Source organism: Haliaeetus leucocephalus, unplaced genomic scaffold (genome assembly GCF_000737465.1).
Source record: "Haliaeetus leucocephalus isolate CR32 unplaced genomic scaffold, Haliaeetus_leucocephalus-4.0 Scaffold2, whole genome shotgun sequence".
NCBI lineage: Eukaryota > Metazoa > Chordata > Aves > Accipitriformes > Accipitridae > Haliaeetus > Haliaeetus leucocephalus.
This window is the reverse complement of record NW_010972438.1, coordinates 11,997,962-12,024,403: the sequence shown is the minus strand read 5'-3', so window position 1 is coordinate 12,024,403 and position 26,442 is coordinate 11,997,962. Positions and strand designations below refer to the sequence as shown.

Below are 26,442 nucleotides of genomic sequence, written 5' to 3'. Positions count from 1 at the left end.
TTTATTTTAGATATGTTCTATCCTTCAAATTCAAGCACACCTCTGGGGTGTTCCCTTTCAAAAAATCTATTCATTCTGATTAGGCTTCTTATAGTTTCGACTCAGATGCTACATCAGGTATCTCCTAGAATTGCACAAAACCTGTAGTAGTAGTCCTGATTAAAAGATCTTAAAGGTTTCAGAGTCCTGTTCAGTACAGATTTGGACTCTGTAATCTGGGTTCCTCTCCACAGTTTTTGTGAACATTTCTGGGTTTGCTGGCTCTTTGACACTAGACAGACTTTAACAAGATTGTCCTCCCCTCCCAACAGAATCAGCACTACTTTGTATTACAGCCATTTCAGCTGGAATAGCAGGGACACATGTAAGCAGTAGTTCACCTAGTTCTGAACTGACATTCAGGTAAGGTTCAGGTAATGTTAGGTCTAAAATGGTTCCAGGGACCATTCCTAGATGGTTTAGTGTTCTGCCCACCCCCTGCCTTTCCACTTAGCACTGCCCACTGTGGTGCAGGCAAGAGCAGGAGAACTTTTGTGCTGCTGTGCAGACTCATCCACCTGCAGTGGCCAACACGCTCCCTTTTACAGGGGACATACCCTGCCTTCTTTCGAGCTCTGAAATTAAATTAGTCTGTGAGTGCTATTTCATCTTACGAAAGATGGCTAATTTGGCTACTTTGGTGTACCCTGACAATATATCATGGCATACTGCATCTTTAATTTGCCTGTTGCGCATAGGGAGTGTGGGCTGTGCTTCTACCCTCTTATGGTCATAACCAGTGTGTTTAACTTAATATCCATGCAGGTTTTCCATGAGCTGTACTGAGAACCTGTGGTTTGCAGCCGGAGCATCTGGCATCCACACCATCAGCATGATGTTTTGAGTATCTATGGTTTAGAGAATAACCACAATTTTGATGGTGTGACCCATATAGTGGTTCAGTCAGCAGGAATTCTGCAATTATAAAGTCAACAAGTTTTTCCTACATTTGATTATTGTTGTGGAAATGTCTTTTACTACTATGAAGTCCAAATCAGAAAAACATGCCTATTCAGGAATCCTGTTTAAACAAATGCCTAAACGCTTTCCTGAATCAAGGCTCAGTGTAGATCCACCCACGCAAACACTCATCTTACTTGTAGGAAACCATCTCTTGTTTTGTGGGATGGGGTAGCAAACAATTTCCTATCTGACATTATTAGCCTTTAAACACAGCTTTTCTTAAAAGCAACAGTTATGGGTGAGCTATTTAAACATACTTTAATTTTATTGATTAAGTGCTGTCATTAATAGTGTTTTTTGTTGTTTTAATCACTTAAGTGATGTTCTCTGCTACTTTCATCTCTGAAAGAACCATAATAACCCTGCTAGTAGAAACATTTGATTGGAAACACTTGTAAATATATTTTAGGGCTGGTAAAATAAGCCTTAAAATTCTTTTAAGGATTGATTTTCACATTAAAGCTACAAAAGTCTGTGTGTGTCTAAGAGAAAGAAATAATTGCTTCATCTCACAGCTATCAGCCACAACTTGCTACCAACACCTCTCTGATGTCACATAGTACAGCATATTCTGAGGTTCTTTTGTTTAAGCTTGATGCAATATGTACTGTTCTAAGTTGAATTTGACACAGCCAACACTAGGAAGTTGCTGTGATGTGACAATCATGGGAGCTGCTGTGTTTCGCCTCATACATTAAGTCCTTGTGTTTTTAAGCTCCCTTGAGACTGAATAGACTGCTATGTTGTTTCTGACCTCAGCTCACCTACGTGTTACTAGAACAAAAGTTTTCAGTCTTTTACCAAGGGTTTTCAAGGCCTTTCAGCCAGTTCACTCATCCCCAATAAATCTCCCAGTAACTTAAGCAAATCTTTCTAGAGTTGTACCTTGTGGGTGTATGGAGTTTGCATTTTAACTATTTGGCAGCAGGTGCACACAAAATATGGAGAAATTTTGCACAGGATTATAAACAAATTCTATATTACTCAGTGCAAAAGTTTTAAAATCCTACATATATTTCCTTGCTTTGGTTCACTCACTGTGCTGGAATTCCTGGGGATTAGCTTTGCACCCTTTAGGCGTTTAAGAAACCTTTCCTTGCTGTGCACAATTTTTCTGCTAAATCATGGCCTTTCTCACCCTTTTTCTTCATTCCTAGATTCCATATAAATTTGGTTAGTCCTGCACCTTTTTCAGCCCTGCCCTTCCCCCACTCTCCAAACTGCAGCCATCTGCAGAAAAGTTGCAGAAAACTATTTTTCTCTTGGCTTCATCTATTCCATTACTCAACATAATTTCACTTGAATGGGCGCTATGCATGCTGCCAACTTCACTCCATACAAAGGTAAAAATTCAGAGAAGAGCTCACAGGCCCACTTTGGGAGCGGATTTTCAATCACACATCCCTAGAACCACTGTGGATTCACCAGTAGAAACCCACCTAAGTCAAGATAGTTGCTGGAGTTAGCCAGACTTATTACAAAGTAAATGACAGAATTATTTTGCCTGTTGAATGAACAGGTCATGTCCAAACTTCTCTGAACTGTCCACAGTGTGCGAACCCATTATGCCTGACCTGTAAATCCACAAGTTGTCATCCAGATATCAGAATCTAGATCTTCTCCCATTTCTTCCTCCCCTGAAACCTAATTCTAGGTCTTTCTACAGCAAAGGCTGGCAGTCAGGCCAGACTGTTCAGTGCCATCAGAAACAAAGCCTTGAACAAGACCAAACTCACTAGTGCCATTCACTTTCAGGAGATTTGAACGGTGGTATTTACTCGTTACGCTGTGATTCAGGCATTCACCTATTAAAATACAGAGCCTTGCTCCTGCTTCCTCCGTTCTTAAGACACTCACCAAGAGCTGGTGACCTGCTGTAACTCAGGGGCTGCATTTCAGCACGACAGCTGCTACTTGTATGCAGTTTGTTACAGATTGATAATGGAGTTGTTGGCACTGTAGGTAAAAATAAGAGGACAGCTTAGCCCAAAAATGAATAAAAATCAAGCTAGTGTTCAGAAAGAAAACAATAAGAAAGCAAAGCAAAATGTGGGCTAAGGCACAGCCAGGCATTCGTGTAAAGACTGGTGGAGGTGAATTCAGGCAGAGGACGGAGATGTGTCTTGAACCTGTCACAGGTTCAGTTATATTCCCTCATGTGAAGCATGAATTTTGTACCTCTTCCAGTCTATTTATCCTGTTCTTTTGTTACTGTTCAAAAATGTCCTAGTGATGCCAGTCTGAATATTCAGCTAAACACTATCACTGATTTTTCTTCACCATTACCTATTCAGTGAATTTGGAACCAGCGACAGCTCATTCACTCACTGCTGTGGAGACCAAAAACTGTATGGGCTCAGGTGGCCCTGCCACAAGTGTCCCAATTCTACTTATCCTTGCCAAGTTCCCTCAGACTTAATTTACCAAAGTGACCAAGTTTGAGCCAGAAATTCATTTCCCTCAGAAAACACCCATATGTGTACTAGTTTTTAGACACATACACTTATTAGACCTTCTCCCAGAAATGAGCAAGTGACATAGGAAAATAATGGCTTTTCTCACTCCTGATTAGAGCAAGAATTTGAACTGTCAGTCTAAGTACAGCAGGCACTGTAACCTGGGACTTACTCCCAAGCCACCCATTCTTTTAGGTCCTTGCTAATTTGAAAAAGTTGAAGGAAATTTTTAATTTGGACTCTTAAAAGTCCTATGTGCTCTTGTCAGGACCTGATATCGAAGGATTTATTATAAATCTGCATGGATACATCTCTTCATTTGGAGAGACAACAGAGCCCATCTGAACTGTAAGAGAAACAAAGCAGAATAGCAGACACTGTTTTGTACTTAACCACTCAAAATGACCCAGAAAGAGTCATTTTACTAAAAGCAGGTAAGGGACTAGCCTCTGATGTCATTGCAAACTGCTGTATCCAAAATTTCTCTGGCGATATTACAAAGTGAATACAGAGCCCAAAGACAAACATTTTCTCTGAATCAGCAACAGTTGCTCTGTTCTGGAAGGCTTCCAAATTTAACCTTCATTCAGTAGGAAAAAAGCCCCAAAATAGATGGAGAATAGCCCAGGAGAAAGAGCAACAACCACAACATTTACTGAAAGGACAAAAGATAAAAGAAACTAAATGTGCAGAGAGAAAGCAAGAGCTTCAGGTATTATACAAAGCTGAACAAAGTTTAAAAAATCAAAAAATTGTGGGACAAACAGATGAAAAATTTCCACTTGCTTTCTCAGCTGTGGATCAGAATTCAGGTGAAGCAACTTGTGCAGTCAAAGGTGAATAAGTATCATGTAATTTCTTGGAACCATTGTATGAAAGCAGGATATAGTTCTACTCTCTTTGCTACAAATCAGCCAGAAGTTACTGAGCTCCATGGAAGAACTACTGGATGAAATTCATGGCTTAGTATAGCAGGTCAAGCTAAATGATTGGAACTGATCATCCTGGCATTAAAATCCATGAAGCTATAACCTCCTCTGTGTCCTGATTCAAAGCTGCTCAGGTGGTAGATGTACAAATCAAAGCCTTTGGCAGCAATACCAGGCTTGTAACAGCATGACTGTACTGTGAGGCAGATGAGGGAATTAATCCAGATTAAAAATACTAGTGCCAAGGAAAAAAACCCTGGGTTTAACTTTTTTTTTTAACATGGTTTAGTTTCACAGCCCAATTTACACATGGCTCAGGGCATGATGCAGAAGGTGATAACATAGAAAGAAGTAGTAAGGAAAGCAGAAATGTCTCAAATCAAGATTGCCCTCAAAGACTTTACATCATGAAACCACAGCCTGAAAACATAGCTGCTATACCAAAACACAAAAGCAGAGTTTGCTTTCAAGTGGCTATTAAAGCCAATATGATGGTGATTGAGAGTATAGCATAACATTTTTGCTCTTTCCCTGGACTAATAATATCCTCTAACTGCAAGTATGTCAGCCTATGAACTTCTACCCTTTGCAAAAGCTGATTAGAAAACTGGAAGATTGATGCAGCCAGAATATCAGTATTTAAAGCAACAGTTTTCATCTTTCAAAGCTCATAGCATGCATTAGTGACATGAGTAACTCTGGCTGAACGCACTCAGAAAGCAGGACTGCAAGAATACGAACTATTACAGGTTGTGCACATAGTACTTCAGACTGGTTTTATGAAATAGGGAGGTTTATATGATGACACAGTTGCCTGCCTGCCAGTGCATCTATTTCTCTGATCCATTCCCCACAATAACTTTGAAAGGTACCATCCACTTTCAAAGAAACTTGTCAGAGCAACTGAACTCTCAATACAATGATGCTCTAATGAATGGGAAAGATCCTTGGAGACAACTAGAGTTATCACAGTAATGAGGAGAAGCAGATGAAGGGAGGTGTCATAAAAGTAAATCCCATAATATTTCTGAAGTACTCAACTATTGCAGCAATGAGCACTGTGGAAAAGCCCATAGAGGCCTAGATACTTTTGTATCTAAGGATCAGTATATGACAAGTGATACAGCATCACATATTGAACATTGGGGATAAAATTAAATATGAGAGATGTGAGACAGGAATCTCCTGGATCTCAACCTTTCTCCTGCTGTACCAATACATTTATATGTATTCATATAAATCTGTGTCATAAACTAATTGGGCTTTAGCTGAAAACTGGCTAGATTTCCTAACTGATGGCATGAATCTCATGTAAGCCTCTGTTTCTCACACCTTGCTTTCAAGCTCCCTCCACCTGGATTGCCACCTCCAAATCTAGAAAGCTAAAGCATTTTTTTTCTCAGATGCGCCTAGTAGTCAGATATCCTAAAGCTTCCAAGGTCCTGAAGGCGCTAAAAGGACTTTAACAGCCCTGCCCAGCCCCACCTGGGACTCCTACCCACACTCCCTGTCCATTGGCCTGGGGGCTCCATTTAGGCTCAGCCCTGGACTATCAGTCCCTGGTTGAGCTGTGCTGTAGATGTGCCTGTCTGTATCCCTGCCTCCTGATGGACCTTGGCCTATGCTGTAGGTAGCCTCCCTCCTGGTGCATCCCCTCACATGTGTTGTAGCTTGTCTCTCATTCTGCTTCCTGCATGGACTTTGAACCCATCTTGTGAGCTCGTTTCTGGGCCCGTCTCTTGCTGCTCCTGAATTGCCCCTGGTCCATCCCCTTGCTGTGTCTGGGGCTGTCAATGGACTGTGGTACTAGCTCCCTGCTCCACCCACTGCGCTCAGGATGGTGCCCCCTCAGTAAGGGCACAGCCTGTGACATAGTAACCCTCAGCTTATAGCTCTTCAACCCTTAAAGAGCAACTGGTCCTTGCTGCTCCCTGACAATCATCTCCTTAATCACCATTACCTTGTCGTAACTGACTCTGCTCTCTAGGGCATAGAAAAACATCAGAGTAGTCCCCTTGAACCTGTACTTCTCTGTCTGTTTTCTCTACCTTGGCATGATCATCTTTGTGTTGCAGTGAGATCCAGTACATCCTGAGGTCCTGCATTTGGTAGAGAGCACAACCTTCTAGTTTTTTTGGACCCACTTTTGTGAGAGAGGTGTGGACTTACTTCAGCAGTGAATAACAAGTCAGGGACATGCCTGCTCTCTTCATGTTGGTGTTGAGTGTGACTCTCACATTCCCCCTTCCCTAAGCAGATATCCCATTTCCTATTTTATCTGACAGCTTCCTGTATTTCATTCTTGTTCCTTCCTGGACTTTGGTCTCTGGCTACCTCTCTTATCTCTTCCTCTCTAACAGAACAAATTGTTTGTCTCGTTACTTGCAGCCACCTCACCTACCCTTATTTTACATCATACTTAAGTATAACAGGTCTCTTCCACAACTCGGTTTCTCCCGCGTTAACCAGTCTTTCTGCAATGGCCACTTACATCCATGAATCGCCTTTCTTGCGTGTGTTCCACTCGAGCTGTTTGTCTGCTCTCTTCTGCCTAACTCCTTTCTATACTTGTCACCTTATCTTGGACTCTCTTCCTTAGCTGGTTTCACCTATGAATGCTGTCTATGAGATTACTCCCCATGGGAAAAAAAAAAATCTTCCATGAGATACCCATCATAACACACATGGCAGACTTGTGTTCTATTATGCTTTACCTCTGCCCCATACCCATCAATTCTCTTTCCCTTGTTCTTAAACCTATACAAAAAAGGTTAGTCCTCAGATCCAACACTTTCTAAAAAAAGTTCCATGCCAGCTCTGCTGTTTACTTCTGCCTGCTCACTGGCTCCCGTGGCTGTTTGGCTTTTCAACCCTTTTGTCCAAGCCAGCCATCCTTCCACACGTATTTGGTAAACTGTTCAATAGCAGGGATCACAGGCAGGAAGCTTCCTTTATGCTTCTGTCCTACTCACAACATGCCATTCCTAGATAACCTCCACAAACTACAGTTTGCAACAAACCAGTGGGCAATGAGCAAACTAACACATCTACTTACCTCCAAAGAACAACTGGACTCTTCCTTTCTCGCTGAATTTTCCTGTTTACTTTCTGAATAATTGTTCATGAGTGTTCACACCATCTGTGCTGTGCACTGTATGCACAGGGTCCCATGGAATAATGAATATTTGATCATGTCATTCAAGGCTAAAACAAGATTGCATGGTTTAATTCTGCCATTTCCCAACAGTACAATCTCAGCATTTCTTTAATGTAATTTTTTTTCTATATTGAATGCACAGTTTGTGTATGTATTTCTAAAAACCCAATTGGCCAACTGACAAATTTTGCATTGAAATACACTGGCATTTTCCCAAGAAGTGACTGGATCCAAAATTTTGGTTCTGATCCATTTTGGAATGAGCTGTAAAGTTCAGATAGTGTCTGAAGTTTGGGGATGTTAAAATCTATGGTTCTGGGTCAGGCTCATTTTTATCTTTTCTCACTCCTGGTCCTTTTCTGTGTTCTATTGCTTCTGAAAAGCAGTCACTGTGTCCACAGAGGGCAACTTATAAGCCTTAAGAGCCAAACCCAAACAGGGAGAAGCCCGACAGCGTTGCTTATTAGTATTTTTGTCTTTGTCTCTGTAATTTGTCATCCTATTTAGTGCTTTGAACATGGATGACTTTCTTGTACAAAGGTCTGGAGAGGCATCACATAATGTGCTATATGCTGTATCCTCCTGAGGTTTACTGGTGCTGAGCTCTGACAGAAATGCATACCCTGAAGTCTGTGCTCAGTCTTCCGTGAGGAGGCAGCCAACCGCTCTGTGCAGCAGCAAATCTGCCAGCTGGCCGTAGAGGGGCGATGGCATCAGCTGCAGCCTATCCCCTTTGCTAGCTACATGACATATCTGGTCTGGGAGGATTAGAAATCAGGGGAGTGGAGAGCAAATTGCTGCAGGGACATGAGCTGGGGGGCAGGGGAGCGCATTCACGTAACTGCTCTTTTGAACATTTCTCTCTTGATCCCGAGCTACCTGCTACGTGAGATGGGGGAAGGGGGGGACTGCAAAGGGAGAGTGACTTTCAGGAAAGACTATGGAGAAACATAACTCACATTAGTAGTGAGATTAAAGGATTAGATTCAATTCACACCCCAGTCAAACTAAAATTTCAGCCTCTGCTTTTTGTGTAACGTGCAGTGGGCCAGAACTGTGACTGTGGTTACAGAGCTTAACATCCTCAACAGCGCATGGCAGGAGAAGGATCCAGTCCCTGATTTCTGTGCCTTTCCTGCTCTAGTGCAAGTGTCTCCTTGCATGTGAAACACATACCACTAATTAGCAGCTTCTCTTGTGATGAGTGTAGAACATGAACTATGGTACCACTTTTCCCTTTCTTCCACTCTCTATGCTGGATATTTCCCCAAATAATTTCTCCAGGAAACCCTTTCTCTGAGTCATTGCAAACAGATATTGGAATCCTATTGCTTAATTAACCCCACCAAAATCCACAACATAGAAACCCTCCTCTAAAGTACTTCTTGGATGTGGATATTGATATTCTTGATATTATGGAATCTTGTGTACCAAATCAGTCTATAGTGGAACTGGCTATGATATTCCTGGTGTGTGAAATGACTTGAGAACAGAACCAGTTTCAATAGTAACTTTCTGTTTGAAGGCTGGACTAGCTTAGTTTCCAAGGTCAGGCTTCTGGTGTGAATACTTGATTCCAAAACTGACATATATTAGAATATTTCCATGATTAAAAATCATTATTGTGTTCCAATGAAGGCAAAAATACAGAGGAAGCAAGTTCTTATTTCAAGTAATTTTTCAAGCAAATAGTCACAGAGAGGACTCTACTATTCAGTCAGTTTTAGTCATGACTTTTTCCACTTCTTTCTTTATTTCCCCCTCAAATGTTTTGTAAACCGTTATGTCCTAGCTCAGGTGGGTTTATGCTTAGTGCTTGTAGATCAGCCCCATTCTTCAACCATGCCAGCTTTTGCTCATTTTTGTTGAACATCTTCCAATTTCTCATTTATCTGGTGATAAGATGTTCAAAACTGAACACAGCATTGTAGGTACGATTCCCTATGCACCTGGAGTTACAGTGCTCTTAGTTACACAGCCCAAAATTTTACTGGGCCTTTTCTGCTAAGCTATTTCACATATATATATATTTATATTTAAGTTGGTAGGTTGGTGCCTGCTGTACCCAAGTCTCTTCAAACATCAATGCCTTCCTCTCACAGAATGTGTGGATTGGATTGTTTTTCTGTGGGTATACTGGTTGGTATTTTTCCAGGTTTAATATTTTTCCTACATTTTTAACTGTGCTAGGAGGTCCAGGATTACTTGCTCATTCTTCTAACAATCTATAATTTGATGATTCATGGTGATTTCATTGCCCTATATTTACTCTCTCTTCCAGACCACTGTTAATGTCAGGTAAGACAGGGTCCAGCATCCTCAGTTAGATTGTGCTTTCCTGGGACTCAGCTCTGCCAGCCAAGAGTGTATTTGACACTGCCTGGAGGTGATTGCCTGCTTAGGCTCTTTGCAAGCTCTTACCCTGAACTTGTGAATCAAAAAGTAAACTGTGCCAGCTTACCCAATTTAAATAGTCTAGAAGCTGTTCATCAATTTAGTAGTGAAATAGCCAACTGGAGAGTTAAAAAGAAGTTGTTGCCACATGCATTTAAACTGGAAGACGGAGAAAAGTCTACATCATTAGTGACTGTGTGAAGAGATAAAGCTACACATTTAAGCTCCAGGCTCTGTGGTTTCCTGAGAGAGCCAGCCAGCTGTGTGGGAGTTGTGCAGAAGTCCCACCTCCTCATGAGCCTGTTGGGCACTCCACCATGTTCTTGCTTGTAGCTATTTGAATGTATTCTCTTCCCCCTGACAGGTCCATGGGAAGTGTGTATGTAGACACAACACAGCAGGGGACCACTGTGAGAAATGTGCACCGCTATACAATGATCAGCCTTGGAAGCCAGGAGATGGAAAAACAGGGGCACCAAATGAATGCAGAAGTAAGTGGGAGGGAGGTCACTGATCCAGGCTTTCAGGATGAGCACTTGCTGTGCCAGCAGGCAAAGTTCCCCAACAAAGACTTCTGTCAATTTACACTAATGGTGCCATTACAGCAACTGGCGATAAGTTGCTGGTCATTGATGCAAAACTTCAGTATGCATGTTGTTTTACTGTAGCTGATCCATTTGGGCTATTGGGAAGTGGAATTTACAAGGCAGAAATCTGTTCTTCATGCAGCTCCGTCCCATGTTTTAGCGTTCCAGGGTTTTGTGTGGGGCTTATGATACCATCAGATTGGTTCGATTTACTGTAAGAATACCACACAGCTCACAACCACCCAAGCTTCTCAGAGCCTGCTGGGACTCTCACTCTGTGTTGCAATTTCTAGTTTTTATGAAAATCAAGGATTGCACGCAGATGTAATGTGTTACATTCAGATATTTCCTCCATGATTCACAGTAGGAAAATAATAACATTTGAATAGTATTGTTGTGTCTATTATATAAGCCTGAAATATATTCTGTTTACCACCAGAGTGTCGCTGTCACAACCACGCTGACAGCTGCCATTTTGATCTGAGTGTTTGGCTGGCATCAGGAAAGCGCAGTGGTGGAGTCTGTGACAACTGCAAGCATAACACAGAGGGACATCGGTGTCAAAGGTGCAAACCAGGATATTACCGAGATAGAGGGAAACCCATGTCTTCTGCAGAGGTCTGCAAACGTGAGTGACTACTGTAACATGCAGTGAAGACAAATGAATGGTGGAAGAATCATTAAAAGAATGATTAAAAGAAAGCAATTAATAACTCCTATAGAAGTAACTCATGAGTATTACTACCCTTCCTTTGTATTTTTTTCCTAAACTACAGTTGTCTGATCAAAGGTCATCCTCCTGATTTTCTGTGTCTATTTCTCCCCCTGGTATCACACATTTTTTTTGTGGTAACCGCTACAGTTCTCCAAATGCATTGCATTCTGGGGAAAGGTACCTTCTTCTTGTGCTTGCATTTAAAATACTATGGTTCCTTTTTTCTTGAGGCACATTTTATTTAGCTGGTTTTTTTCTGCATCTCTCAAGACTGTGTGTGCCTATGTGTAAGCTATTGTTAAATTCCATTTGATTGTGCAACATCTGTGCACATAAATATATATAATAATGGCTGGAGGAGGTGTAGGAAGCATGAGACCACACATATCCACTTGGGAACAAATAGATCAGAGCTCACTCAGACTTATCTCTGGATCCTACAGCTGTATTATGGGGTGCTCTGCCAAAATTAATTGCCTCATTAACACTTCAGCAGGATGTGTTAGGAAGTAACTCGGGCATAGAGGCACTAATGGTTGTACGCAAGAGGGTGTACAACCTCTGGATCAAGGTAGTTTGCACCCAGCCAGTCTGGAACATAGCCCAGATCTCCCTTACTTAGTGTAAACATTTCCTGAGTATCCTGCCAGGCTTCGCACATCTGATTCCATCTGGCATCTATTTGGGAGGTTGCTATTTCCAACAATATACATAATTTCATTTCTTCCTTTGGATAGTTTTCCTTCCCCATAGCTCAGACATCAGTTGCCAGCACAGAGAATGTCATCCTCTGTCATCTATACTCATGCCCACTGGCATCATGTGCTTTTGAAGCTTTTCTGACACTTTGATGTTCTTCATCAAGATTCCTCTTAAACACTCAGGTTACAAACACTCCTCTCCCTAGGACTGTATGGCTTGCAATATTGCTTAAACTTTCTGTGCGCAACACATCCTGCCAGCACAGACTGCTTCCGCAGACCCCTTCTTTTCGATTTCACAACGTTCATCGCAGAACACTGATCAGCAGACCGGGAGGGGGCTGAGCTTATCTAACTTGCTCTGTATTCCATAGTGTTCTATGGTGGCCTCTTTCTAGTCCTGTTTCTACTCTGAGTAGATTTGCTACAGGGAAATATTGTAATTAGAATAAATTGTTGTGCCAGAAGATTAGTTTTCAATCTCATAGTACCTGAAAGATCTGTGTATGAACTCTTGTATTTAACAGCAGGGTGATGGTGTAGTAACCAACATCATGTGTAATATTAGATAACGGCTAAAGTCAAGGAGCACTGGAGAGCGGTGGAGAGGAAAAAACATTGTTTGAAAATACAGACTATCTGTGTGGAAACCCTGGAACAGTCTGCCTGGATGAAATCAGACCTTGACTCTACTTCTGCCTCTTTTGTCTGGTCTGGTTACAGGCCTCTCAGTACCTCCTGCCAATACTCTGCATAGCAAAAGAAAAACTGTTCAGAAATTTACCTTGTTAAAAGAGCTTTATTCCTATCATGCCAGTCAAGCACAATAATGTTCCTTTTCACCTGGGAACATGCTGTTGCCAGCAGAAGGCTCCCAAATGCAATTGTTTCCACTCTGACTTGCACACTCAGGCCTAGATTAGCTACCATCCTGCTTTAGCCACCTGAAAGTTATATGTCTTTTCTGGGCTCCCTGTACAGTCAGTGGAGAAACAGTGAGACCTCTAGGGAATGATTTATTAAGTCTAATGTAAATGCCTGAGGTAGATGAGCTGAATTGCCCTCTAGAGGATATCCATTTCTCTTCCTTGACTTACTTAAGAGGTATTCTGGATCACTAGCCTGCACTGGTGTTTCTGTTGGTTGAGATGAATCTAATTGGTTTGATACAGCATTATTGCAAATAGGTAAGCGTGACCCTATCTGTACATGATTCAAGACAATGGGACCTTTCACAGGCATGTAAAGGCACGCATGATGCTTGCCATATCAAGATACAAGGAAAGGGTATTGCAGCTCACTCTAGAGAGCCTCAGCTTTTGCAGCAGACTGATGTGTGCACGATGCTTGTGTGGACATAGAAGGGACACTGCAGATATAACTACAGAGTTAAGAGAAACCTGGGAGGAGGGTGGTTAGTCTGTGCCTTTTCTCTTTTTATCGAGGGTGAGGAGGAGAATTCCCACAATGACATTTGACAAATTACCTTAATAGGGTAGTGTTTTGTATGATGGAAGAACTGATCCCCAAACACTTCCCCATGTGGTTTGCAGGCAGTGCGTAAGTGTGCACTTCATGTTATGCTGTACCGCTGCAGAGAATTTTCAGGGAACGTTTCACTACTTTGGTTATACCAGTGACAGCAAAACCAGAAACACCAGTGCAGTCAGGCAAAGTTGTTTTGGTTAGAACAGACTCAGTTTGATAGAGGGAAGATTTCACCTCCAGGACCATCATCAGCTCCTATCAGCCTAGAGCTGATATGAAACTGAAAGGCCTCATGCAGGATGTAAGATAGAGGCCCTCTTGTCCATCCTTCAGGTTGCAAACCTTGCATTGCTATTAATCTGGTGTGGTCTGAGTAAATTGTTCAGGTTATGTGACCCTAAACCCAACTCTGGTTACTCAGTAAAAAACAGTGTTTTGAGCATTGCTAAATATGTAAGAAATTAGACAATTAGTCCACCAGGTACATTTCTGTCATACTGCAGCCTGCTGATCATAAATTGAAGAGCTGCCACTTCTGGATTAGCATGTTTGTGAGGATTTAAATGTACCAATTCCAAGGCATCATCTCACTTTGAGAAAACCACGCAAACCATGCCAGACTAACAACACTAAATGAAAAACCCACCCACTGGGCAAGTGCTGAAAAGCAGTAATAAACTGCAAACAGCAGACTGAATGGACGGTTTTGGTGAGAGCAACCTGGTCCTCAGCTTCCCATTTTGAACTCAGAGGGGAAAAAAAAAAACCAACCCTCAATGGGAGATCAAAACTTGACCCTTGTGTACAGTAGATACTGAGCTGGGAAAGAAAATCTGATGAAAAAGCTGAATGAAATGCTGTGCTAATCCCTTTGAGAAAGCACGCTTGAAGAGTGCTCTGCCATCCAGAGCAAAGTCTAGGTTCAGCTGTGACATCCCCCTCAGGCTCCCAGAAAGTTAACAGGACACTGCCCAGGCCCAGAAAGAGTCTTTAAGCATTAGTCATAATAATGAACAGCATTCTCTCTTAATCACTGCTAGGAAAAAAAAGTTGTATAACAATTGGATGTCCTGGCACTATCCAAACCACCCTTTGCTGACCTTCCAATGTGAGACTGCAAAGACATTCCCTTGAAAAAAAAAAAATCTGTTGAAATTTGACATGTAAGTGTGAATCTGCTATTCCTTTTTGTCTGCAGAGGTAGCCTGCCTCTGATCCCTTTGCTTCTCCTGTTCCTAGCAGCTGGGGATGAATGAGAGCCAGGTTGTGTGCAGAGCCTTGTTTTGACACTGCTTAGATCTATATTAAAAAAAGAAAGGAAGGCATGAAAAAAGCCCCAGAGCAAGGCACACACCTGCCTGTTATTGGGGGTGACAACACAGGATTAAGCAGTTTGGATATAGACTTGTATGGGAGCTTTGACTCGGAAGCCTAATCGTTTCCTAACCAATGGTTAGAAAAGCTGCTGTATCCTTGGCTCTTTCCTGTGGCTTATTTGGAGGCTTAAGGGATCCTTCTGAAATGGCACCATCTTTTGTACTCACCCTTTGCTTAGCTTAAAAAATAATGCAGGCATGTAGACCCATTAAAAAGAGTCTCCAGGAAAACAAGCTGTTTTACTCTAAGCACAAGGGTTGAAAATGAAAATGTGCCCAGATGCACATGCACACACACACACACTCTGAAAAGCTCTGCTTCTCATCCTTTTACTTCTGAGCAGACGGAGTGAACTTTTAATTGTAGTATCACAAAGGCCTGATCACATCTTGGTTCAAAGTCTGTCTTAATCAGCCCTGACCACACACACAGCTGTCTATCTTATTTCCTTCATTTAAGAAACATCATTGGCTGAGTCAATCCCCACATGTGACATGCTTTAAAAATTGCCCTGATTTGGTTATATGCTCCAAAGATGCACATGTATGTATTTCAGATTCAAAAGGCTTTGTTTGATTTTTTCATTTTGCCTGTTTTTCATCAAACACCCAGAGTCTGCTCATAGCTATATCTTATGCAGTATTATTAGACAGAAGTTTAAGGCAAGATACCTCAAAGTCCACTGAATTACTTGGAGCACTTGTTATTTTCCTGTAAGTTGGGACCATATTGTTACAACCAATATTATATTTTACATCTGTGTCTAATTACATGGGAAAGACAGCTGTGCTGAAGGCAGACAGATTTACTGAGGACTTGAGTGGAGACTGCTGTATGAATTATTCATTTTTCATTATTCCTTGTCTCCTCCTTTTTACAGTAGTTTCTGACAAAACAAACTTAGTATAGGAGTGAGACTAAAAGGCAAGAGGATACTTTGTGACACTTCGTGACTGATAGCCAATTCTAAAGTACAATGATGAAATTTTTCATTACACTCTGTCAAGGGGAGAACCCAAATAAACCAGCCTTCTCTGAACCAGAACTGTCTGCACACCGTCCCTAACATAATTGATGATGCCTTTGACAAACAAAGCCATTGTCATGTCGGCTGGTGTTTTGTTAGACAGGGAGGCGGATGGAGAGAAAACTAGATTTTGCCAAGAGAAAAGAAGGAAAAATCAGCAGGGAAAGATGCTGTGTTGTCAAATATTGGGAAATATAAAAGGGTGAGGTTTTGGAAACTTGCCTTTATGTTTCTTTAATTGTGAGGTTTATCTGCAAATCTGTGGTACTATTAAACAGATAAAACCCAGTCATCAACAGCTGCCCCTTCAGCATGTGACATGTGGGCTCTTATTTTGGGAGTTACCTTAGATGCACAACTGGGATTTTGGCCGTAATACTCTGGAAGCCAGACAATGTACACACCCAAGCTGAAATGCTAAATAAACACAGACTGAGTAAAGCGTTCACAAGCCACTTGTATAACTCATCTGAAAGTGTTGTACATTTATTGATTCAGCTTGCTTTCTGATCCACCAGAAACTGGCCCAGTTTCTAATTGGGGAATATGCCCCACAGTTCATTTGGTAACATTAGTTTTCCTGAACCGCAGCCCCAAAATGAGAAAAACAAAACACTTTTTTCCTACCTACTCATCAGCTTCTGCCAATGCTGTCCGTCACTATACTGTAATACTTTCCCTTAGGGATAGGATGGGAGAAGGTCTCATCTTCCTGAATCAGGATCTAGTCTCAGTTGGTGATAGGCAGTCTAATGATGCTAATGATTTACCCATCTGTTATGTGACCCTAACTGATGAAACCTGAAAACAAGATGGGAATAAAGATGGACCCAGAAGTTGCAGAAATGTAAGAAATCTAAGGTGAAAACTCCACAGGTAGATCCTACATACAGAGATATTACAGTGAAATCAGAAACCTGGATTCAAGCCAACCTATATGTTGCCAACCTCTTACTTCTTGTGGCTCAGACCTGTCTGCAGCAAAGGAAGTGTGTGTTTCCTCTCCTTATCCTCAAACCTATGACACCCATTTTTTCAGTGAGAGACAGAACTAAGTGTCTCCTCTTTCAGGGTGATGTAGTCAGCCCTGCAAAAATCTGGGCAAAAATAATTCAAGTTGAGCAGCAACAAATCAGAACTTGCCTTTGAAACTGTCAGTGCTAATGAGCACTTCATTGTTACACCTGCTCTCCAAAACTGACAGCAAAATCCCTGGGTTTGCTCCCAAAGTCAAGACTGCTTTGTGGCAAACAGGCGAGCCTGCTGCCATGCGCCAACCAGCTTATTGTGTTGAGTACATTGCCCATGACAGCACGCTTATTTTCTGTCCTTAGGCTATTGTGCTAGTGTCCCTTGAAAACAACGGACTGAGATCTGTCTACAGCAGAGTGTAATAATATTATTAAAAATATTGGCATAAAGAACACAGGCATGGTAAAAAAAACCAACTATGTAGTAAGCAGATCATAAGAGAAATGCCCTTTAAACAAAATTGCTCACTCTTTTTCTTGTACTATTTTCAAAAGATATTTTCTTTTCTTGAGCACCAACTATGAGGTTGCAGATGAAAGTGAATCTGCCCCTGCTACACTTAACACCCTTTATAGTCATATACTTGCCCCTTCCCCTTGGAAAATGATGTGTGGAATCAGAGTGTTCATCTGGTCTCTTATCTGTGAGCTCATGAAGAAAAGTAGTTTGATTAGAAGCAATGATGGGCAAACTTCAAAAGCTTTGGAGATCATGTTTGGTTCAGATAAGCATCCAAAAGGCTGGCCCCTGATCCAAGCTATCTAAACACCTTGGGTGTCCAACATTTAACTGAAAATCTCTGTTAAAGCTGGTCTTAACCACAAGATTTTTATTTCTGCCCTCTTCCAGATGGATGAAGTAGTGATGCATTTCCTTGTCAGTCTCTGCTACAAGCAAAAGCCAGGGCATGCTGCTTTGTTAATACAAAAAAGAACTGAAACATGAAGGCCTAGAGTTCACTTCAGCTCTCATTTTAATCAAACTTGTTTGAATATCAGAAAAAAGTGGGTATGTTTGTTGCCTGTATTTTACCTCTGCAGAGCTGTTGGCACAAGGCTTGACCATCTCAGCTAGCCTCTGCCCTGATGGAGAGAAGTCAACTGTGTTGGCTTTGCACCACTATATGTATATCACTTTCCACCTCACTCCTTGATGCTCTCACATTGGGAATGTACTGGTGGTGTGGGATTATGACAATTTATTGTCTGTGAAGGCAGAGTTGCCCACAGGAGCTGTACTATCTGTTTTACTGCCAAGTTGCCTTGAGTTGGCAGGCTGGTGTCAAACTGGCAATAGCATTAGAAAGATCTGGGGTTTTTTTCCTCCTATTTGCTCATCTCCAGCTACATGTAAAATATGTCTAGTGAGTTTAGAGATCTTCTTTCATTCTGTCTGCCTGCCTTAGAACAAATCTGCTCATGTATTCATACAAAAAATTTCATCAGCTTCCTTACACACATACTGTACTGCATGGTGAGATGTGTCCCTTAGAACTCGCACTGAAGGAAATTTGTGGACTCTTTAGAGGTAGAAATCGAAAAAATGTTTCAGGTCATCTGAACCACCCGCATAAGCCACATCTAGCCCCAGAGGAAACAGTAGTTTTGTGATCTCTTTGTTCACAAGAAAGACAACGTAGGCAATAGCTATAATTTTTTACCTTGTCCATGCTAGTGAATCTTTTTGCAAAACACTTTAAAAGCGAATCACCTGTAAGCCCCTATAAAATAAACACACAGTGGAGGCTTCCTGCCACCGCTTCAAAACCCTGTATGGTCAAGATTTATGTAGTAGAGAAGAACTGACTTTCACACATAAATAAGTCCCAGTTGTATTTGTTTTGTTGTGCTTAATGAGTTAAAAGGAAACACAAATAATATTGCAAATGTAGGCTGACAATGCAATGTTTACCAGTTCTGACTTAAAACTACTGAGCATAAAGAAGAGGGCACAAGTTTATCAGCCTTGCAAAAATGTCACTTAACCAGATGACCCCTGGGCACATAATCTCAGTCACCTCTTGCCCTATCTCCATAGCTTGCGCCTGCCAGCCAATGGGTTCAGCCAACGCAACTTTCAGCAGAAGCTGGCGATGCCACCCCAAGACGGGATTCTGCTACTGCAAGCCAGGTGTGGCGGGCCCCAACTGCGATAGATGTCTCATGGGCTACTGGGGCTTTGGAGAAAATGGCTGTCGCCCTTGTGACTGTGCCAGAGACTGCGACCAGCATACTGGAAACTGTTTCAATGGGTAAAGAAGCCCTCCTTTGGGTTCACTTTGAGATGGGATTCTGTGAAATGAAACAAAGATTAACTGAAATGCTTCAGCAATGACAGTAATTGGAGGATGCTGGAGGGTGCACAATCATTTGAAAAGGTGGCTGTAAATCATAAAAGGTTTCTTGGATTCCATTTGGTGGCTGGCACACTTTTAAGTAAGTCCATTGTATTATCCAAGGCAATCTTGAAATTATGACTTTTTGCAGTAATAATAGGCAACTCCACAACCCCATGGAAATACGTACAGCATCTTTAAATACACCTGTTTGCCTTGGAAATAGATGGAAGAATCTGGAGAGCTTGCCTCTCATCTGTGCCCAGGGTAAAAAGGAATTACAACGTCTCCCTCTTGTTTCTAGAGGGCAGGTATCTGTACTCCAAACATTTATTAATCAGTATAGAAATCCTGTGATTTGCTGAATATCTGCAGTTTTATGGGTCCTGCAGTTGTCCTCAGTTCCTAGTGACATCAACAAACGGTCACTAACTTTGAGTTACTTAATTCAGTAAAAACAAATAAAAGCAAAAGAGGCCCAATACATAGTTACTTTAAAAATGCTAAGTCAGCAGTGGTAAGGCCTAAATAAAAGCCTAGATCTTGTGATGTCTATATGGCATGAAGTCTTGCTCTTATTTGCACTCCTAACCTGAAGAAAGCAAGCTCATCTGTCTGGATAGAGCCACATGCTACAAATACCTGCTTCCCACCCAACTCATGCCCTAACCAAGTCTTCTGTTTTATGTGTCCCCCCAGCTATGACAATGAGCCATTCTTCAACATCCCCATTGGGGGACGAATCCCTGACCTTGTGCAAACACCAACCAACGAGAGCGAAGAGGAGTGGAAATGGAATGACCATGAGCAGGGATTTTCTGCATTGAGGCATCCAGGTACAGCCCAGAGTCTGGGAGTATTTAGTAACTTCGCTCAGTGCTAATTCTTTCTTCTCTCCACCCTGACTTAAATTCTCCCACTCATCTCTAGCTTGTTTGTCCCCCATCTGCTGGCAACATCTGCTAATCTGAACTATATAGGTTATCATTACACTTACATTGTTATTTTCTAAACCAACTGCACTATCCAACTTTGGTTTTGGAAATCGGTAAGTCATGAATATGATTGTGTGGAAAAAATACTCTCCTTTTGTTGTCATAATTGTAGTCATAACGCTTATGATTTTACACAACTCCTCAAGCATTCAGTTGCTGTTCAGAACTTCAAATGCTATCTGTAAAAAGATCATGTCAGCCATCGCTGAAATGCACTACCTCTGGGGTGGAATGCAAGTTTAAGAGTTAAGATACTCCTCAGGGCACAACAGCTGAGGAAAGTAAAGTATACTGTATCCAGCTAAAGTTACAAAATAAGTAGGCTTATAGAATGAGGTGGAGCCTTTAATACTTCATTAGTTCTCAGTTTTGCTTGCCATGTATGAAGGTCAGCACTTATGAGCATCAATGGCTTTGTAAGACCCAGAGGTAATAGTGCCACCTATTGCATACCTTGATTTTTCTGAGCAGGATATTACCTTAATACCAGCAAGGATCAGCATTTCTTAGCTTATGGGATCAAACAAGGGTATTATTACTTACATGATTTACACCTGGATCTGATTCTTACAAATCTCTTTATTAGTATCAGTTTATTAACTGTACAAAAGACCCCACGAGGGCTGCATTTTACTTGACAGTACTGATCAGATATCAGAACAACTATTGTGTCATCTAACAAGAAACAGATTTCCAAATAACTGAGCTCACTCTCAAACTTACTCTTAAGGTCTATCCAGATTATGGGGGCTATATACATATAACTTTATAACCGAGTACCATTTGCTTTTCTTTTCTCTCTCATGTCCTGGCTCTTCTCCAACCCTTTGTGTTATGTGGTTCCCCTGCTAGAGAAGTGTGTGTGCAAAGAAAAGGTGCTTGGAAGCGTCACTGACTTCTGCCAAATGAAATATGCTTATGGTAAGTGGGTAACATGCCCTCAAGGTATGGTAATTTCACAATGTTCTCACTATGCATGTTATTAGCTGATAGCTATGAAAAATGACAGGACTGCCTAAGTCATGAAATAAGAGGTGGATTTCTTCTGCCTTTTTTGCGTAGTGACATGTCCCAACTTCTGATCAGAACCGAATAGCTTTTTTTATGCAAGGCTCTGTGGTGTCTCCTTTCCACCCAGTTAGCTTCCCTCTACAGCAGCAGGAGTGAAAGAATTGTAACTCAGTGGAATGGTTGGCCTCTGCATCAAGAATAAATGATAAAAACCTTGCATCTAAACTGCCATTGTCTTTGGACCTATTACGCAGGTTCAAATGGCCATGGTTATTTACCAAGAACGTATTTAATACTGTTGTTTATGAACACCTGGTTCACACCATCACGTGAAGCAAGAAAGGAAAGCTCTGGGATCCAAAGTTTTGATGTGCTTGTGTCATGACCCAACAAAGCAGGCTTGTAGGGCTGATCTAGATGAGACTACCCTGCCAAAAAGTTATGGGATCCTATTAAATTAAAGGAACAGAAATTTATCATGGCAACCAGATGTTGGGCCACAAAACAAAAATGCTTTTTCTGGTTTATTGTGCAATCATGGAATTTTAGCCATGTGATATGCCTGCAATCTGATGGGAAACTTCCTGAGTTCCTTCCTGTAGAGCAGGCAGTCCCTTCCCACAGGACAAAATTTTTGAGAGGCCAGCACAAGTTTTCAAACTGCAAAATATAAAGCCTAGTATCAGTGCACTTAAAATCAGACTATTAGCTACTGATCTGTTTTTTTCCACCTTTCCTATGTATACATTCAAGTGCTTTCCTATGATTTCCAACCATTTGACATCAGCCCATTAAAAAGTAGCTGCTAAATAACATGGTGAAAGGATCAGTTAACTACTTCTATAGAAAAAAAATCTAGTTTTTCTTCCCCATATTTATTTAGAAGAACCATGACTGAAGTGGACAAGCATGGGAATACACTTTCTGTACAACTGCAGTATTTTTTCATGTCTTCTTTCAAGGTGTTATAATTCTACATTTTAGCAGCATAAACCAAAATTCATTTAGAAATTCATTGTTGGTCTCTATCTTGATATGTTTTCTGGCAGTGATAAAAGCAAGAATCCTGTCAGCTCATGACAAAGGGACCCACGCGGAGGTTGTTGTGAAAGTGAAGAAGGTCCTGAAATCAGGCAAAGTGAAAATTGCTCGGAGCAACAGAAGCATTTACCCAGAATCCTGGACCAACAGGGGATGTACATGTCCCATTCTCAATCCTGGTAAGGATAAAATGCTTACCAGGTATTCTCCTTCCTCTGTAAACAGTGGTGACAATTCATTATGAACATTAGCTATGGCTACTCAACACTTCCCACCAGTCTTTCTGGGGTAGAGTCCTTTGATTCATCCACACCAATGAGGGAGTCACTACACGGCTGCAGTAAAAAGGCATTTTCTTATCAGAGAACAAAGTTTTACCAAAAAGCCCAAACCTTCTGGAAATGTTTTACTTTCAGTGACTTTATTTGATCTTCCAGAATATTTATGACTAGAAGAGTGTGTGTGAGAAAAAAAAAAATCCCTGTATTTTTATCTCCAAAGAGTTTTTTCTCACATCATGCTTTACTTCTTTTTGAAAAAACTAGACATTATTATGAAAATTTTGGAAAGTGGAGGGAACTTAACTTCTTCTATGCCTTTGTAATGTTTTCAAATAATGAAAAGTAAGTCTTCCTTCCTCCTTCTACTGTAAATTCTAGTGCATTCAATGGTTTGTTCTATCAAAGCCTAAAGCTGACAACCTGCAGCATATTGGAAACCATTCATGGGTGGAGAACATAAAACCAAATGAATTTAATTTCAAACCAAGACAGACATGAAAATCTTTAACAATTAGAAAAATCATTTTTTAAGTAAATAAAGCCCCTCTTTTTATAACCAGTTTAGGATAGGTCTCTAGGTTTGCTCACTAATCACATTCTATCAGAATGATTGATGTTTCTTCACTTTTAATTATGGGAATCTCCCTGCAGCAGTGAAGTAGGGTAGTGCAAAGCATCAACTTTCTCCCCAGCTCTGCTGCAGGCAGAAACATCACACTGTAGACTGCAAAGCTCCCCATACTAGTGCTGAGTAATGTTATCAGTGGCTGTGCAGATACATTCCTCAATTCAGCCTTCCCTACTGCTGCCTCTCCTGCAATACAAATTAGTGGACCACAGAGAGAAGTATGTTTACTTGAACAACAGCTAAAAACTGTAGGTAAATCTCAGAATCCTGCAAATTTGAGCCTGGACTCTATTTTTTCAAGTAGAATCATAGAATCATTTAAGTTGGAAAAGACCTTTAAGATCAAGTCCAGCTGTAAACCTAACCCTGCCAAGTCTACCACTAAACCATGTCCCTAAGTGCCCAAGTAGATGCTAGGTGTCTAAATCTGACAGATCTTGATTGCTCGCAGCTTTTCTTCATATCACTGGAAGTTTCGAGTCTTTGGGACCATGTCCTGGGATCAAATCCCAATAAGACAAAGACTTTAGCTGTCATCAGGGTGACCGGTAGTATATGCCGGCAATCATTATGCAACCGTTCACCACAGAAAATGGTGACTTGTCATAATTCTAAAAGCAGCACCTGATAGAAAAATTACCCTGTTTTTTTTCCTCTGAGTACATTAGAAACATATCCACTGAGTGAAAGGAATTCCTTATGCTTCACTTAAAATGTAAGGTTTAATCTAACCTTTAAGACAAGTTCTCAGTTGAAATTAGCCACATACAGGAGACAGCTGTTTTAGGAAAGGCTGTGTCAAATTAAACTTGGTATGAATTTTTCCTGTTATGACAAAATGACCTGTACTGTCTCAGAAACAAATTTTGTCTTCCATTATCTGTATCAAGTGGAACACTGCATCTGAATTTGCATTGAAGTGTAATATGGACCCTGAGCTCCTTTTTTTGGGATAGTTCTTGAATTCACATATAAATTTTTTGGCTTAATGTAGTCCAAATGAATAAGGTGTTTCCCTTTACTTAAACTCCAGTGGCACAGTTGTGCATAATTAATTATTTACCAGTGCTCCCTGTGAAACTGTGGGAGCCCTTAATCAGACATGAATAAAACATATTGCTTAAATACAATGAGAGTACATCTGATCCCCACACAGATATTTGTATAAGGAAAATATCACAGGACATTCAGATGCTAGAGATGCAGATGTTACGCCGTTGCCTCAATATAAATTAAAGCTATGGACAGGTTCCAGTCACTGTAGTTCTGCAGATTTCAACATACTGCTTGATGGAACCCCTTCCCCAAGATCACAGTATGCCCTGACTCATGGTGGAAACCTTACTTTTTCTCTCTTCTTGGGGCTTTTACACCCACCTTTACCCTCCTTTCTTTATAAGCATGAGCAGTTGCTTCCCAGCAACAGATCAGACTCAAACCTGGTCATCTGTACATGGAGGTGTTAAATTTGTATTCCAGTGGTATGGCCACTGGAACTAACTCAATTTGTAGTTTTAATTCCTGAGCATGATCATATTGAACCTGTGTGCCCAGGAGTCAACACTAACAATATGCAGATGAAAATATGTATACATATAAGATGGCACGTGCATAAACTGTATGAAGCTGGCTAAGATGCTACATGCCAGATCCTTATGAAATAGAGAAATTCTACATTTGGGTTTTTTCTTCTATTTACTGACTGAAGTTTTCCCCCCCCTTTTTTTTTTTTTAAAACTAGGTACTGACTATCTTATAGCAGGCCAGGAAGACTCTAGGTCCAACAAACTCCTTGTGAACATGAACAGCCTGGTGAAACCCTGGAAAGCACATTTGGGAAAACAAGTATCAGATATTCTTCGAACTGGGTGCAAATAATTTCTGCTTCGAAAGTTGCTGAACTTTGCCTTTTAGTAACACTGCAGTGAAAGGTGTTGTTAGTTCATGCATTTCCATTCAACATTCTCCTAGCTGAAGTGAAGAAAGCAGATTTACCATCCTTTCTCCTTTCACGTGCTTAGACAGGAAACTTGGGACATGACTACTTTTTTCAAAAATGCACAGCCTTATCATACAAAATTGTCTAGTGCATCATACATAGGTTACAAAGTTCTTAATTTGAGCCTGATTCCACACACCCAGAGAATCATTTTACAAGGCAAAACTAAAGATATGGATTAGCATTTCCATACTTCAGGTCAGAGCCTGATATTAATATCCATAAGCTGCTTACATAATGCATTCATTACTTGGGTGTAGTTTTCTTTCTAAGTGACCACTAACAGGCAGCAATTTCTTTCAGCTTTATAAGTGGCATAATACTAAACAAGCATGTCAAATAATACTTATTTAAAAGAGCTCAGATTGATTTAACATCAGACTGCAATTATTCCAATATAACAGGTTGCTTTCTAGAAGGCAGTATTATCCCATTGCTGAACAGAAACAAACTAATATGTGACTTATCTTGGGACAAGGTCCTTTATAGATGTACATGGCTATCATCAATGCTTAGTGCTGAGGTCTGCTGCAGAAACCACCTTGACTCAAACTTGATTCCAAATCCAACCCTTGCTCTTTAAGGTCATTTTGCTCTTTGCTGTAGTACATTAGTCTGTAACACCACAAAGGTTTCACAGCGATTACCAGTGAAAAGCCTTAAGGCTAGGAAAGAGCCAAAACATGTGAGGAACTAGCAGCTGCTCTAGTGTTGAGATTGTAACACTACAAAAGCTATAAGGCAGAAGCAGGAGGAGGTAAATGGATTGGCTGGACTGTGTATTAAATGAGGTAGCTATAGCTCCTGTGAGAGTAACCTGGCTATTCAAACTGTGCTCAAGACCACTGGCATTTGATTGCACTTAGCGCTTTCATTCTGCTTTATTTCTCTTGGTCACACTTCAGGTTAAGATATTGAAGTTAGGCTTCCTTCCCATTGTGCCTGAGGATTATTTTTCTCTCCACAATAAGTATAGGAGTGGAAACATCTGCACTCTAGGTAGAATGCTTTTGCAGAACAGAACTGTTTTTTTCTCAATCAATTTTACCCTACCCTATAGTAATTAAGAGGTAGCTATTTAAATCATTCCCTAACACAATATTTTCAGGAAGTTGTAGTTTAAGACCTGCGTCCCCTGTTTAAAGGCTCACAATCAAATGAAGCTGGTTGGAGCACATTCCCTTTTCAAGTAAAGCAGAAATTGTAATGAGTCAGTCTAGTCTTTCAGGGGGTTACAGAGAAAAACACATGCACACATGCTACTTTTGCATAGTTCTATTCCATGTC

The 26,442-nt window shown here is 41.0% G+C and overlaps 1 protein-coding gene across 1 annotated transcript in view; it reads left to right on the top strand.

The window, feature by feature from the left end:
• LOC104834403 (netrin-4-like) overlaps positions 1–25,034 on the top strand; it is a 50,912-nt gene extending 25,878 nt beyond the window's left edge. The window contains exons 4-10 of the mRNA XM_010571657.1: positions 10,303–10,429; positions 10,965–11,153; positions 18,903–19,116; positions 19,900–20,036; positions 21,048–21,116; positions 22,256–22,426; positions 24,898–25,034. Of these exons, the coding sequence (XP_010569959.1) occupies positions 10,303–10,429; positions 10,965–11,153; positions 18,903–19,116; positions 19,900–20,036; positions 21,048–21,116; positions 22,256–22,426; positions 24,898–25,034 (1,044 nt within the window). The remainder of the gene's footprint in view (positions 1–10,302; positions 10,430–10,964; positions 11,154–18,902; positions 19,117–19,899; positions 20,037–21,047; positions 21,117–22,255; positions 22,427–24,897) is intronic.
• Positions 25,035–26,442: the final 1,408 nt, after the last annotated feature.